Source organism: Rousettus aegyptiacus, unplaced genomic scaffold (assembly GCF_014176215.1).
Source record: "Rousettus aegyptiacus isolate mRouAeg1 unplaced genomic scaffold, mRouAeg1.p scaffold_m13_p_1, whole genome shotgun sequence".
Lineage (NCBI taxonomy): Eukaryota > Metazoa > Chordata > Mammalia > Chiroptera > Pteropodidae > Rousettus > Rousettus aegyptiacus.
In genome coordinates this window covers 48736609-48751257 of record NW_023416284.1, presented here as the reverse complement: position 1 = coordinate 48751257, position 14649 = coordinate 48736609, and the positions used below count along the sequence as shown (strand labels likewise).

The 14649-nt window shown below is 34.1% G+C and overlaps 1 protein-coding gene across 1 annotated transcript in view; it reads left to right on the top strand.

The window, feature by feature from the left end:
- The window catches only part of NEGR1 (neuronal growth regulator 1), a 755370-nt gene that overhangs the window by 581269 nt on the left and 159452 nt on the right, over nt 1-14649 (top strand). Inside the window, exon 6 of the mRNA XM_036235247.1 lies at nt 13167-13318. Within this exon, the coding sequence (XP_036091140.1) occupies nt 13167-13318 (152 nt within the window). The remainder of the gene's footprint in view (nt 1-13166; nt 13319-14649) is intronic.

Here is a 14649-nt window from a genome sequence, read left to right as displayed (position 1 = left end):
CATCCTGTAAAATCTATCACTACATACTAATAATGATCTACTTGAAACCTCTAAGAAAAAGTTGTAAAATTAAGCAAAACTTAAGAAAAGAAAAAAGCAAATATTTAGTGAGGGAAAATCACTTTCTATGTCCTCTAATACTTTTATGTCATTTATTCCTCAGACCTCTATGGGATATGATTTATTATTCTCAATTTACTTATGACAAAATTAAGACACAAGAAACTTAACATAACCTGTCCAAGAGCAACTTTAAGTTGCCATCGGGGTACATTTCAGATCTGTCAACCTCTTACCCATGTTCTTCCCCGCTATACACTGCCATTTCATTATTAGTTATCTATTGCTAAGTTACAAATTAACCCAAAGCTTGGCAGTTTTAAAGAGTAAGCATTTATTATCTCCAACAGTTTTTTGAATTAGGAATCCAGGACCAGCTTAGCTGAATGGTTATGGCACAGATTCTCTCATCAGGCTACAGTCAGGATGTCTCTGGTGCTGGTCATCTGAAGGCTTGATGAGGGCTGTAGGATCTTCTTCCAAGTTAGCTCACTCACATGCTTGTCAAACCTGTGCTGGCTAATAACAGAAGTCATTAGTTAATCACTGTGTGGACCTACTATCAGGACTGTTTGACTGTCCCTATGACATGGCACTTGACTTTCCTCAGAACTAGTGATAAGAGAAAGCAAGATAGAATCTTCCATATCTTTTCTGAGAAAATCTCAGATGTCATGCTCTGTCATTTCTGCAATACCATATTAGTCACACAGAGTGACCCTGTTCAATGTGTATGGGGGGGGGGCGGGTAAACACAGGGATGTGAATATTGAGGTGAGAATCGTCAGATGCCATCTTCAGAGATGGTTGCTAAATGGTCTCCCTCATAGATGACATAATTATTTTTACTGGGAATATTAGCTACTTGACCTTTAGCTTATTGCATTGCTTAGATGAGTATCATGAGAATGACCAAAGTTATATATTTATTATTCAAATATTATCCCTTGGTATAAATGGTCATTTTTTAATAGTATAGTCTCAACATACCTGTCAGGGTCAATACAATTAATTTTACTCCATATACATTTAAATATTGGGAAATTCAGAGTTTTGAGGTAAACTATAGAGAAAACCACAAATTTAAACTTTTTTTGTTAATAATAAAGAAGATTGATAAGAAGAAATATACTCCTTATATGCATTAAAAGGACATTTTTGGAACAGCAAAGTACTATTAATCAAATCATGTCTTTGATGAAGTGAAATTAAGTTAATCTATGGCTTAAGAAAAGTATGTTCATTTACAATTAAGGCTAAAAACATCAATTAAATTTTAATGGACTAAGGTATTGCAAAAAATATGGGATTTGTATCACTTTGTGAAGCTGTCATTACCACCTTTTCTTAGATCAGAATTTTGCTATTTGCCTGCTTGGTTGAATTCCCTTCTCCTTTTTTTTTTTTTTTTTCTTTTTTTCTTTTTTTCTTTTTTTTAGATTTCCTCAAATCCCAGCATGAGACCTAGAAAGACATGTCTACTGATTTCTCAGGACATTTAACTACTCCAGGCTTTTTAAATAATATTTTATTTGTTTTGGCTGTTTCCAGGCAAATGACCAATAATAGCAATGTTTTTCTGGAATTCTTTCATTGTGACAAGATTTTTTCTTAGCCCTTTATCATAATTTAAGATAGGAATACAAAAGTTACAAATGAGGTACAAATTACCTCCATGAATGAAAAGCATATGGTAAAACATTAGAAATTATCAATATATCAGTTAAAAAACAAATGTGTACCTAAAATACGGAATTTTTGTATTTGATGATGAGAACCTATAATATTTTGACTTTTTAAGCAGTAAGTTTTACATTTAATCTGTGCACTTCAAGTCATTCTTTACAAGAAATATGATGTCAACACATCTCTCGTTTCAGAATCCTGTTAATTATTCAGTCTATACCACTGCTTTAGAGGAAATGTGATAAGCATTACCATTTCGCTTTGTTGTAAAAGATTAGTAATCTTTGTGCATGAAATTTATATGCACATATATGTACAAAACATATACAGATATCATTGAGTAGAAAGGAAAATACCTAAAATCAACCATATAGAGTACGCCAAGTTCACTTCGCACAGAGATATGATGACCTTTATCAGTCAGGCTAGGTTTTCACTTTAGGAAATGATGATTTTTCATTGTTGGCTTTACAGAGGTGAGATGAACTTGAGAAATCATAATGAAGTGAAATCACCTTTCCTCTCCTTTTTCCTATTGTAGATATTTACTACCTGGTCATCTAGACAGGCCATAAATTTCATCTGAGTGTTCACTTTGATAAAGGAATATTTTCAAGGAAACTAGAAAATGAATTAAAATCTTTCTCTGTATCTTCAGTGATCCTCTTTCTTTGCTGTTTTTCTTCATGTAATTTATTTATGTCAAAGATATGACTACATTACATTTGTATAACACATTGTGATTTTCAAGGCATTTTCATATATGATAGTTTTACAAAATGTGCACATTTTTACATTTCACTTACACGGAGTCAACTCTTCAAGCCTGTAGTGCTACATGAGAGAGATAGGAAAAAAGAAAGAGGTAAACATATAATAGTAACCATTTAAACAGTGTAGACTTGCTACAATGTTCAACATGTTTCTGTTTCGGAAAGATATACAATGAGAGACATACATCACTGCTCTGTCAACTGGTCTTTATTCCCATATCCTTCTGACACTGTAACTCTCCATTCTAATATCACTTAGAATATTAAATGCACATATTGAAGATGATACTTAATATGACATGGTTCTAAAACAAAAGCCGACTACTTGATCTGGCGCTCAACCATAAAAAGTGATATAAAACAATGGTCCACAACACTTTTGAAACATATACCCCTATGAATAAAATTTAAACATTAACAAAAACAACCAATATATGTGTGCTGATTTATAACTAATGTATGTGAATTTATGAACTATTATAGTGCGTACATTAAATGACATACAACAGATACAATTTAAAAGATGAGATTCAAATGGACATAAATGGACATTCTTAAATTAACATTCTATTATCTTCTTCCCACACTCCAACAGGTCACTTTGTACCTACCTTGGGATACTTGTACTCCACTTTTAAAACTCTTATAAAGTATGGTAGTTTAAAGCAAAGAAATTTAAGAAATTTTCAGAGCCAATTTTTATGACATAGCACTTTACCCTACATGCTGACTGTGCAGTCTTGCAGTGCATATTATATAACTCATGCTATACAATTATACCCATTCCTAGTATCATTTTAACTAGATGAAATCTGAGGAAAATAGTTGTATCTCATAAAGGTGAAGCGACTGGTTGAAAGAAGTAAAATCTAATTCTGAAGAAACAATGGGAGGTGATAAATATGTTTATGGCTTTGGTAGTGATGGTTTCACAGGTACATACTTATCCCCAAAATATATACAATTTAGTATATGCCATATGTACAATATAAATATGTACATACTTGTATATGTCAAATTATACCTCAACAAAGTGATTTTTTTAAATAAAAAGCAAAAACAAGCCCCTAATTTTCTGTGTAAGGGTAGTTCTCTTTCAGATTTTACACGATAATTTTGATTACTCAGAATAAGTCCCTTTTCTCTCTCTCTCTCTCTCTCTCTCTCTCTCTCTCTCTCTCTCTCTCATTTTCATTCTCTTATTCTCAAGGCCATTTTTACAAGAGTGAGCAGTTACATGTTTTGATTTTCCAGGGCACTGGAAATAGTGTCATTATTCCCCCCATGTTAAAGATGACCTTCCTTGCTGACTTCAGATTTTACTTCTACATTCAACGATATTCATCGGGCACTATCTGTGAGATAATTTGAAAAATTTGAAAAGGAAGTAAGCTTCTGCATCAAAGGAACTTGAATTTCTAATGTTATCTCTCTATTATGGTATTGTATTAATTTATTTGTTATTTTATTAATTACATTCTAATGATATTTTACTTTTAATACCCAAAATCTTACCATTATAACTCCATCACCTTTCTGATGATTTTGTCATCTGAGGCCGGGAAGGTAAAGGGAAAATATGTCAAACAACTGGGAGCATTTCACCTACTGAGAACTTGTGAACACATGTTCGTGTAAGACATAAATGCATATTATTATATTTAAAAATTGGAACCAGTTAAACAAAGTTGAAAGTAGGCCATCTCCAGTTTGCAAACCATGACTGAGAGTTTATGATTTGTCTTAAAAATTACCACAACGAACTCAGTACTAAGTAAGAAAATCCTAAGGGAATCTTAAATAGAGTCCATGGAAAATGCACAGCAAGAGTCCACTGAACTCCAATAAGAACATTAACAGTTGCTTCAAGGAAAGGTGGCTTTTGTGCTGGACACCAAATGATGAATAGCATTTCTAAATATTGCAAGGGGTCAAAAACATGGGCAATGTCATGTAAGCATTATGTGGAGAGTTTTTTATGCCTTGTGCTACAGGAATGTGAAATCCGGTGTTATAAGAAGTGAGGTTAGAAAGGCACCTTAGGGCAAGAATTGGAATGTCTTAAATGTAACGATAAGACATTTGGACTTGATTTCATAGGCACTGGGAAACCACTGAAGAGCTTTTCAAGAGTAGTAAAATGATCTACTCGCTGTCCGATGAAAGTGTTTCTTGGAGCAGTTGGGAGGAATGGAAGGGAAAGATGTAATATGGCTTAAACTGAAATATTGACTGCACAGTTATAAAACAAGAGAGAAAAGGTGGCATTTCAGTGGCTGATTAGATATTAAAAGGATAATGTGAAGGTAATTTGAGTTTTTACCTCAGTGACAGGTAAATGATAAAGCCATTAACTGAGGATGGGGACACAAGAAAAGAGATTTGGAAAGGACCGGGCTAACTTTGGATTGGGATACACTAAAATTGAGATGTTCACACTGCATACACAGTCCCACCAGTACAGCTGGAATGTGTTTGTGTTCTTAAATTTTTAGTTGTATTTAAAAATTAAATATCTGATCTTGCCACTTTATAATTGAATCCTTTTAGTGGTTCTTCAGTGTCCATAGAATTCAGTCCCTAATACCACAGTGTGAAATGGTAGACCTTCATATTCTGGCTTCTGTTTACCTGTGTGGCTGTGAATCTTGCCATTCTACCCTCCTGCAATAGAGACCGACACCATCCTGAAATATTGCAATTCTAAACTGTGACACAATCTTTGTCGTTCAGACCTCTTCATATATTGAGTCATTTGCTTATAAGCCCCTCCCACACACACATGCACACACCCCTATGCCTGGTGATCTTTGGCTGGTTGCCTTCTACTCACCCTTAAGTCTCAATTGAGATGTTGCCTTTCCAGCAAAACTAGCCTGAGCCTTTTTTACTATTAGAGGGAGATCTCCAGATGTATTCACATGAACCCACCTCTATCAAAGCACTTATTAAACTATACTCAACTTTCCTACTTGCCTTTTATTCCTACTAGACTATAATCTCCCTAAGAGCAACGATCCTGCCCTGTTCACCATTGTGTTCCCAGCTTCTAACATGGTATTCGGAACACATTCTGTTGTAAGAATGAGTCATATAGCCTTTTAATAATGATAAAGTAGAGCCACTCTTATTTTAACATACTTTCAAATTAATAAAGAATATTATTACAAATGCATACTGTCACTTTAGGTTGTGGGACACTGTAAACCCTATATATGATTGCAGAAATGAAGCTGGTTTCTGTTACTCAATTCGACCTTCCCAGGATTTCTTTTTCGTGAATGTGGTCTCTGCAAAACGGTTGTGTTGGTATACTGTGGGATGAAATTTGACATTAAAATCATGAGCACATTGATATTAGAAAAGCAGTTCAAGCAGAGGGGAGAAATCTAGTCATAGGCCAGGTTGTCAGGGATACAAGACTCATGCAGTCAGGAGAGGATTGACACCTGCACTGTAGCCTTTGTTTATTTGATGTAGGGTTAAAAGGCAATATCTTCCTCATATGAATCAAACTGTCACAAGTAAGGCAGCCCAGAGGTCTCTAATCTAAAATTATTAATATCATTAAAATTGATCAAGTAAACAAGACATACATTTTAAATAACCTAATATAGTCTAAATCATGAAAGTGTCCTAATATATTATAATAACATTAATTTATTCAAATGTGCAGCTAAAGATAGATACCCCTTGGGGCTAAGACAGTGATGCATGAGATTCTTCAGTCTGTTCCTAAGAATAAATGATATCATATTGTTTTTGAGCCTTGAGTACCAAGCAACATGGTAAACCACTAGGTTGCTATAGCAGCATGTTCACATAAATTTTCATTTCTCTCTAGTTTCTTACTCCTTTTAACTTTTTTTTTAATCTACTCTGCACATCTGTGAAAAGCTTAGCTGAGGTTGATAATGCACATGTAATTGATACTGAGTTTGGCACATCTTAAAATCATGATGGCATGATCTTTTCAGTCACTCTTCTACATCTTTTCTTTAAAAATAATTTCCTGTATGCTCAATATTTAATATTTTGCTGCCATCTGAGAGGAAATGTATCTGTTCTAAGAAACAGACCCTATCATTGAACAATAATAATAACATCTATCATATATCTAGTGCCTATTTTATTTGATATATATGTGCATAGATATTATATTTTATTTTTTAAAAAACTTCTTACATCGATACTTTGAGATAGACTTTATTTTTCCCATTTCACAGATAAAAAAAAAACTAAAAATTATAAAAATATGTAATTTAGTCAAACACACAACAATTACTTACTGTGTATCAATTATTAAGTACCTGGCACTATGCCACATGCCTGCATAACCAGGAGGGACTAACAATTACACTCTCATGGTGAATGTAGACAGTAATCAAAAATCACACTAATATGTGAAAATTTAACAACCAGAGTAGTGTGACGAAGAGAAGTATTTGATGTTATGATGACAATTTTGCCAAATTAAAGATAACACAACTCTGTAGCATCACCAACACTTGACGTTTTGAAGCAATTTTGGACTTACTTAAAAATAATGCATTCTTGCCACTTGTCTAGACTGCATTTTTCTTCCATTCTTGTCACATTATGTGTATACACTATGTGAAGAGATTTATTACCGCCCAAATATTTAGTGAACTTAGGGGAAGAAAACAAATAATTGATGCTAAAATTTGCGTGTTGAGGTGGCAGTTTGAGGAGGGAGGGAGATGAAAATTCACTTCATGCTTGTCATTTGAGCTCTGTGAGTAGACTGAAAGGGTGACTCCTTTGAGGCTGAAGATAGGTGCTGTAAGAGACTGCACTGATGGGCATAACTAGACCCAAATAGATAATTGAGTCCAGAGAAATCTTAAGATAGCTAGCTGAACTGAACTGTACATTTTTCTTTGACTTTTTTACCTCATTAGATTTGCCCCGTGGATGGACTTGGCTTTCCGTAGCATGGATGCCACATACCACTTAATTTAGCTCTGTTTGTTTTATTCACTGGCTTGAACCATCAATGATTTCTTACTTGTCTCTCCAAACTCAAATACAATATTCTGGTTTCTGCTTGGTGTTGTAAATACTAATAGCTATTTTGGTAGGATATTAATAGTCAGAAGACCTGGTTTTGAATTTTGGTTTTGCTGTTTATCAGATGATGGAAGATAAATTAATCTTTCTAAAGTTTTTTTTCTCATCTGTAAAATGGGAATAATAATGCTTACCTCCTATAGTTGTTATAAAGATTAATTAATATACATTCGAAATGCTTAAATGTTTTCTGAATATCAGTTTCGTACACTCTTAACACCAACAATTTTTTGTACAACATCGAAATGATTTAAAATTAGATTACTTCAGTCACGAATATGTTGAGAATAGCTCATCTTTCTACATACAAAGAACATTCCTACTCACATTGAAAAGATTAGAAATATAGCTTTGATTCAGAACCAAAATTTACGTAAGCTAGAACTCTATCATTGAGAAAAGCATTATGACCTATATGCCATCTCATTGTTGTCTTCAGGTTTGAGGTGGAGATAAGTTCCTTTAGATAGTAGCTATGTCATATTTCTGCTTTTTCGGCGAGGGAGGAGCAGAGTTCTAAATCAGTGCCTTAAGCATAGGAAGCATATGATTAACATTTGATGACCAAATAAAATTCATTTCCATTAACTATGTCAGAGTTCTGCCATCACTCATGACTTTTTCTATATCTTTTTTGTTGTTGTTAGATGTTTTAGCTCATACCACTTCTTGGAACTCTACAAGCCTGTAGTCCATTGCTAGAAGTTACATTTCTTTTCTTTGTGTACAAATAATTCTTATGATTGAAGAACTTTCTTCCTTCCCCTACTCTTTTATCTCTGCTATGCTAACACCCAAAGATCAATTAATAAGACCATATTAATCTTATCCAATTATATAACATGATATGTTGTTATTTTATTTCCTTGTAACTCTACTCTGATGAAGGGTCTATCATCATTTGAGAGCACCTCTCTGACTCCTATTCCAAATTATTTTAACATTGTAAATGTTGTCTGATAGTCTCATATATGTTTTCTCTATCAGTAATGAAGTCTTTCTGTAACTATTTTCACCTAAGAGTTTGTTTCTCTAGAAATATTTATTATTACTCTTGACAAGAAAAGGCAAATAATGAAAAAAAAGTCCCAAAATGTGTAGTGAGGCAGGATTTATAAATATACAATGAATGTGGTCTAGTGTAGCTGCTCCATTTATTTTTGCAATCTTAATCAGTGCCAATGGCTGTGTGGTTAGTGTTGCAGTTGTGATGTTGCTGTGGGCTCTCCTGGCTGTCTTAGATAGGTATTGCCTGAGAGAGGTTATGATTGTAAAGTTTGTAAACATTTCGTGAGTCAGAAAAATAAGTATTACTAGTTAGTACATTTTCCATGTGCTACTTCTGACTGGCACTTGAAAATATAAGAGATTATTCTAACTCAGAACTGGTTAGTTAGGCTGTGTTACTTATGAGTTGGCTACATCTGCTAGCAAAGCAAACAGCCTGCAGTTTACAGATATGTGACACTAGCAAAAGACAGAAAGAAGAGTGACGGCAATGGTCCTCACTATGTGGTTTAGTCCGTTTGGGCCGCTATAACAAAAACCACAAACTGGGTAACTTAGAAACAGCAGATATTTATCACCTAGCTCTGGAAGCTGGATGTCTGAGGCCAAAGTGTCAGCATAGTCTGCTGAGGGTCCTCTTCAAGGTCACAGACTTCTCATTTTATCTTTACATTGCTGAAGGAGTGAGAGATCCCTCTAAAGCCTCTGGTAAGGCACAAATCCCATTCGTGAGGGTTCTACCTTCATGAGTTTAAGCACCTCCCAAAGACTCCAACAACTAATCCCATCACCTTTGGTGGTTGAGATTTCAACATATGAATCTGGGAGGACACAAACATTCATATCATAGTGGTATGGGAACAAACTCCTGTTGGTGGCAGAGAGTAGAGGACAATAGCAATAGAAGAATCTTATAACCACGAGGTCCACTGAATGGTAAAAATGTAAAAAAATTAAAATGACCACACATTTCTAAGAAGGTACTGTATGCTGCTGATCTGCTGCTGAGGAAAGGAACCATACTTAACCCCTAGCTCAACAAAATTAGTTCCTGTCTTTAGGGGGAAGGACTATAAGAAAACACCTCCCATTCTATAATCTAAGTCAATACAAGAATGATTCCCTTAGAATTCGAAAGAGTTAAGTGTTAGGAAAAAGAAAGAAAGAACTTCAACTAAGATAGTATTCTAAATTTAGTTCTCTGGTTTTATTGAAAGGTGTATTGTAAACTATTGCTTGAGTTGTCACTTTTAGATTTCACATCACTGATGGAAGGAAATCTGGTTTCATTCAAGTCTGAAATGATATGAAAAATCTATAAGGCCAGGATCCTCTGTAAATACGCTCATATGTCCATGGTTGAAACTAATCAAGGATTTTCTTTAATACAGAATAACAATTCACTTTGCCAAATATATATTTTTACTTATAAAAAGGAATAATTCCCTTTACAGAAAATAAAATTATATCCAACCATATTAGAATAAATCTATTTCATAAAGAAAAATGTACCATCAGTTAAGAACTCTTTTATTATTCGTTTTTAATCAAAGAGTGAAATTATGTTAGGGCCATACTGACAGGACTTGTAGGTATGGCTCAGATTTCTATATCCAATAACTAATAGTAGATGTGTTCATGTTAACTGGTCCTTGTTGTGACTAAAGCACCCTCTGTTATAAACTCTTGTTTATATGTCTGATTCTTATCTTTGGCTTTGACCTTTCAAGGGCATTCAAAGCTCTTCATAAATCATGTGTTGCCTAGCCTAGTCCCTAATCACATAGTGCAGAACTCATCTTTGAATCAATTTAATGACTCTTTGCTCAATTGGTACAGCTGAGAAAGTCTCTCATTCCCCCAGGATACCTGAAGGAAAATCACAGAAGTACACCCTTAAAAGATATACTCCATCTCAGAAGTCACTCTCCCTCAAAGGTCAGCTTTGCAAAGGCTGTCCCAGACATCTATCAGGCAAAGATAGGTTCTGAAATGGTGTTTGAGGAGTCAGCACTTCTGAAACTCCCAATTATATGAGAAAGGAAGCTTTGGGTTCTTCCGTAATCTAAGAGAGGGGGAAAAAATAGCCCCAGGGAATATATTTTCCTTTTTCTTTTTCTTTCTTTCTTTCTTTTCTTCTTCTTCTTTTTTTTCTTTATTTCTTTTGTGTGTGTGTGTGTGGGGGTGGGGGGGCGGCATAGTCACCTACCAGGCTGATCAGAGCAGCATGGGTTGGTTGGAGCATTAAAGTGCCTCTCTGGTGAGGATGCACATAGCACTGCTGGCCAGAAACCAAAAATGTACCTACACATACAGAGCATGGATAAGATATGTGATTTAGCAACATCTGTGGCTTTGCCTTTAGATGCATTAAAGGACAGAGAATTGGAAGCCAACTTAGAAGACACCCATAAGGAACATAAGCAAACAGTTCCATTTAGTAACTGAATATATTCTCTTAAGATTTTCTCCCCAGAGCCTAGCTAAATAAAGATCTTGACTATTTTTTTCTCAATTCTGTAGCACCCAAATAAATCTTGGTTTGGTAGATGGGGCACAATGGGGATTTAGTAGTTTACGGAGTTGCTGAGACCTCCAGAGAATATGTCCATAGCATAGAATGAAGAGTGATTTGAGCTATAATGCTTATGCTCTCAGGGCAATCAAATTGATTTTTTAAATATACAACAAATATTAATTGGTTAAAAATAAATTTATTAGTGTGATGCAGAAAAATGTGTGATAATCATGGTGAGAATTTAGCATAAATTTTGATAGATTCGCAATATAAAACAGAGGACTAAAAGCTGCCATAGCCTTGTAATTTCATACCCTATTTTCTTTTGTCAGAATTGGAAATCATCAGATTTATTGCTCAGGTTGAAATTTTTCAATATTTATTCAACTCAAAGTTTTATTAATATGATTAAAACTTGAGTTTTAAATAAGCCATTTTCAGCTATTACATGAAATATAAGTGATTCCCAGAATAATCAAGCATGACTGCTTATTTTAATCTGCATTTAACACTAGTATATTTTATCTAAATTCAGATAGAAGTCATATAACATAATGCAAAGGATTTCAACCTAAATTCTCAGGGAATGCAATTTATTAGCATCTTTGTAATTAAGTACATATTTAGTACTAAACTCGAACACATTAAAGAGGTAACACTAACATACCATTTAAGCTATGAGTTTACATAGCCCATATTGTGATCAGCGCATTTTTTTCACAATAAACATAGGGGATAATTAAGGAAAAGTTATTTGGTTGGCATCCTCATTATAGCAGAATTCATAATGAGAGAGTGAATTTCTTGAAGGAGCCACTGAAAAGGACAGACATCCCCTCCTGTGTTGTGGGGACATCACCCAGAGTCCACTAACCTGTGAAATATTTATTATGTACCTAGGATACCACTATTAAGTGCTATGTAGGATTCAAATATAAAATAAAGTACATCCATATGGCTCTGCCTTTTGAGAAATTTAAGATAATTTAATTTATTTGAGTTTAAAAGATTTGTGTGCATAGAAACTGCTAGAGAGAATGATTGAAGAATGTGGTGTTGGTTTCATAAATCCCACAACAATTTGGAGAGAAACACGCAGAGAGGAAGAGAGGAGAATCATTTAAGGCACATTAGAGAAAGACAGATAGGACATAGGTCAGCCCTAAATGAGGAAGGAAGGATCCGATGGCAGAGAGAAAAGGAGATCATGACCACTAGATGTAGATTCAGGAAGAGTGAAGGAGGTGTGGTTATGGGGAGCACTGAGAACAGTAAAGTTATACCAGTCTACGTGGGAGTGAGGGCCTCTGTTGGTATGTCTGTAAGGAGGTTATTGGATCATCTGGGCGTAATCAGGCAAAACTGAATCCCATATTAAGGCCCAGAAAGTTTAAAAGACTTTCCCAGGCACATTCCTAAAATGTGGCAGAAATGAGACCCAGCTTTAAATACTATCCTTAATAATATATAGCTGCCTTTTTCTAGATGAATCATCAAACAGCATATTATCTGTCTGGGTTGTATGTGGCAGCAGTAAAGTGGTGTTAACCCTGGACTCACTCAAAACCATCTTATCACAATTGTAGGGTTAACTTTCATGGAAGTTATCCAGTAATATCATTTGAAGTGGCCTAGTCATATCCCAGCCAGCTTACCTAGAAACCATCAGTTGATACTTTTAAGGGAATCTTTCTAAGGGAATTAATCATTTACTCATTCTTGACTTTAACAGATGAGATGTCATTGCTCTGGTATGTTTAATTTTCTAAAACACAAAACAATGTATGAATAAGACACATAGATATCTGAGCTCAGTTTGTTATATAGTGCAAATAATCCCACAGGAACAGTCTACAGCTGTTGTACAACCTCTTTTTTCCTCTACTAATGTAAGGAAAGTATAACTGCACCATTATCACGCTTTAAGACAAGTGTGGTCAAAACTGTGGTTACCATTACAACCCCATCTAAGATAAAAATCTAATGATATCCACAATACGTATTTACCTAGAGTTTATTTTGTCTTCCAGGCTCTTCAATGGCCAACAAGGAATTATTATTCAAAATTTTAGCACAAGATCCATTCTCACTGTTACCAATGTGACACAGGAGCACTTCGGCAACTATACTTGTGTGGCTGCCAACAAGCTAGGCACAACCAATGCGAGTCTGCCTCTCAACCGTAAGTAACAGTGTTGCCAAAATACTCCCATGGGCCTCTTGGCTCCTATCCATCAAGAGAGAATGGAATATGTTCATTTTAGGACTCGACCTGATATTATGACACATTTTTTACAGAGGGGAACTTGGCCTTAAAAGAGTATGGGTATTCGAAAATTTTATAATCTCTGTAGAAACCTACATGTGCTTATAAAAATATCTTAGAGTTGAGAAAAAGGAAAAAAAATGCAGAAATAATAGGATCCACTGAAAAATGTCTTTTGACTAAGACAGTTGGTCTGGTGAGGTTCTGTTTGTTTTATTTTTTAAAATGTGTTATCTTGAAAATTAGTTTGCATTGAGTTTACTCTTGGTTGGTTTTATTTAGACACTCATCTTGGAATAACAAGAATTTTACGTGCCATAAATAAAATTAAATGGTAAATAAGTGATCATGTACAAAATATTTTACCCACATAGAGAATAGTTTTACTCAAAACTGTGTTTTAAAATACAATTTAATGTTTTACTAAAATAAATACTGTATTTCTGATGTACTTTAGTTCCTAAGGTCTAGAAATGAAAAAGAAAACACAAAGATGAGTTGATGGAAGAACATTCTATTGTAATGTTTTCTCCTGAAATTCATTTTAGTGGTTTTCAGAGGCTGAATAACCAACAAACTGTTATAACCATTAAATAGTCCTAATTTTGAAATGGAGCGTTTCTCAAAATATTTAAAGAAGACTATAGAGAATGCACTCTTTTCAATTCCAGAGTTATCTGAATCATCCTTATCTCTTACAGTTAATATTTTTATAGTAACATGACATGTATATTTACGTTATCCAGTAATCATAAGCTGTCTCTGAAAAATGCAAATATTGTGTAATCACAGACATGGTCATTTCCATGTTGCAGAAATGGGGATGCAATATATAAAATTCCTTCTAGTTAAAAATATACTATAATAACTTTTATGATCTGTAAACTTTGAATTACCACAATTTAGGAAATTCTGATGTTAAATAAAATATATCAGTTTTTTGTTAATAGAAAATAATCATTTGTAAATGATTGTTCTATCTACACTTTTGAAACATCACCTTATTTGTTATTCCAGCTTAATGTTGCATAATATTTCTTAGTATCTCCACCGAAAGGAAAACATTGCTCATCATGCAATAGGCATAGTATAATATACTTGCTTCAGTTTCTTTCATCATTTATTTAGTGTAATTATGACTAATATAAACCATTAAAATATTATAGAGCAGTATAAATTCTAGTTTAATGTAAATATTGATACTTCTTTAGTATGTTGTTAATATTTTAAATGGTTTAAATATTCAA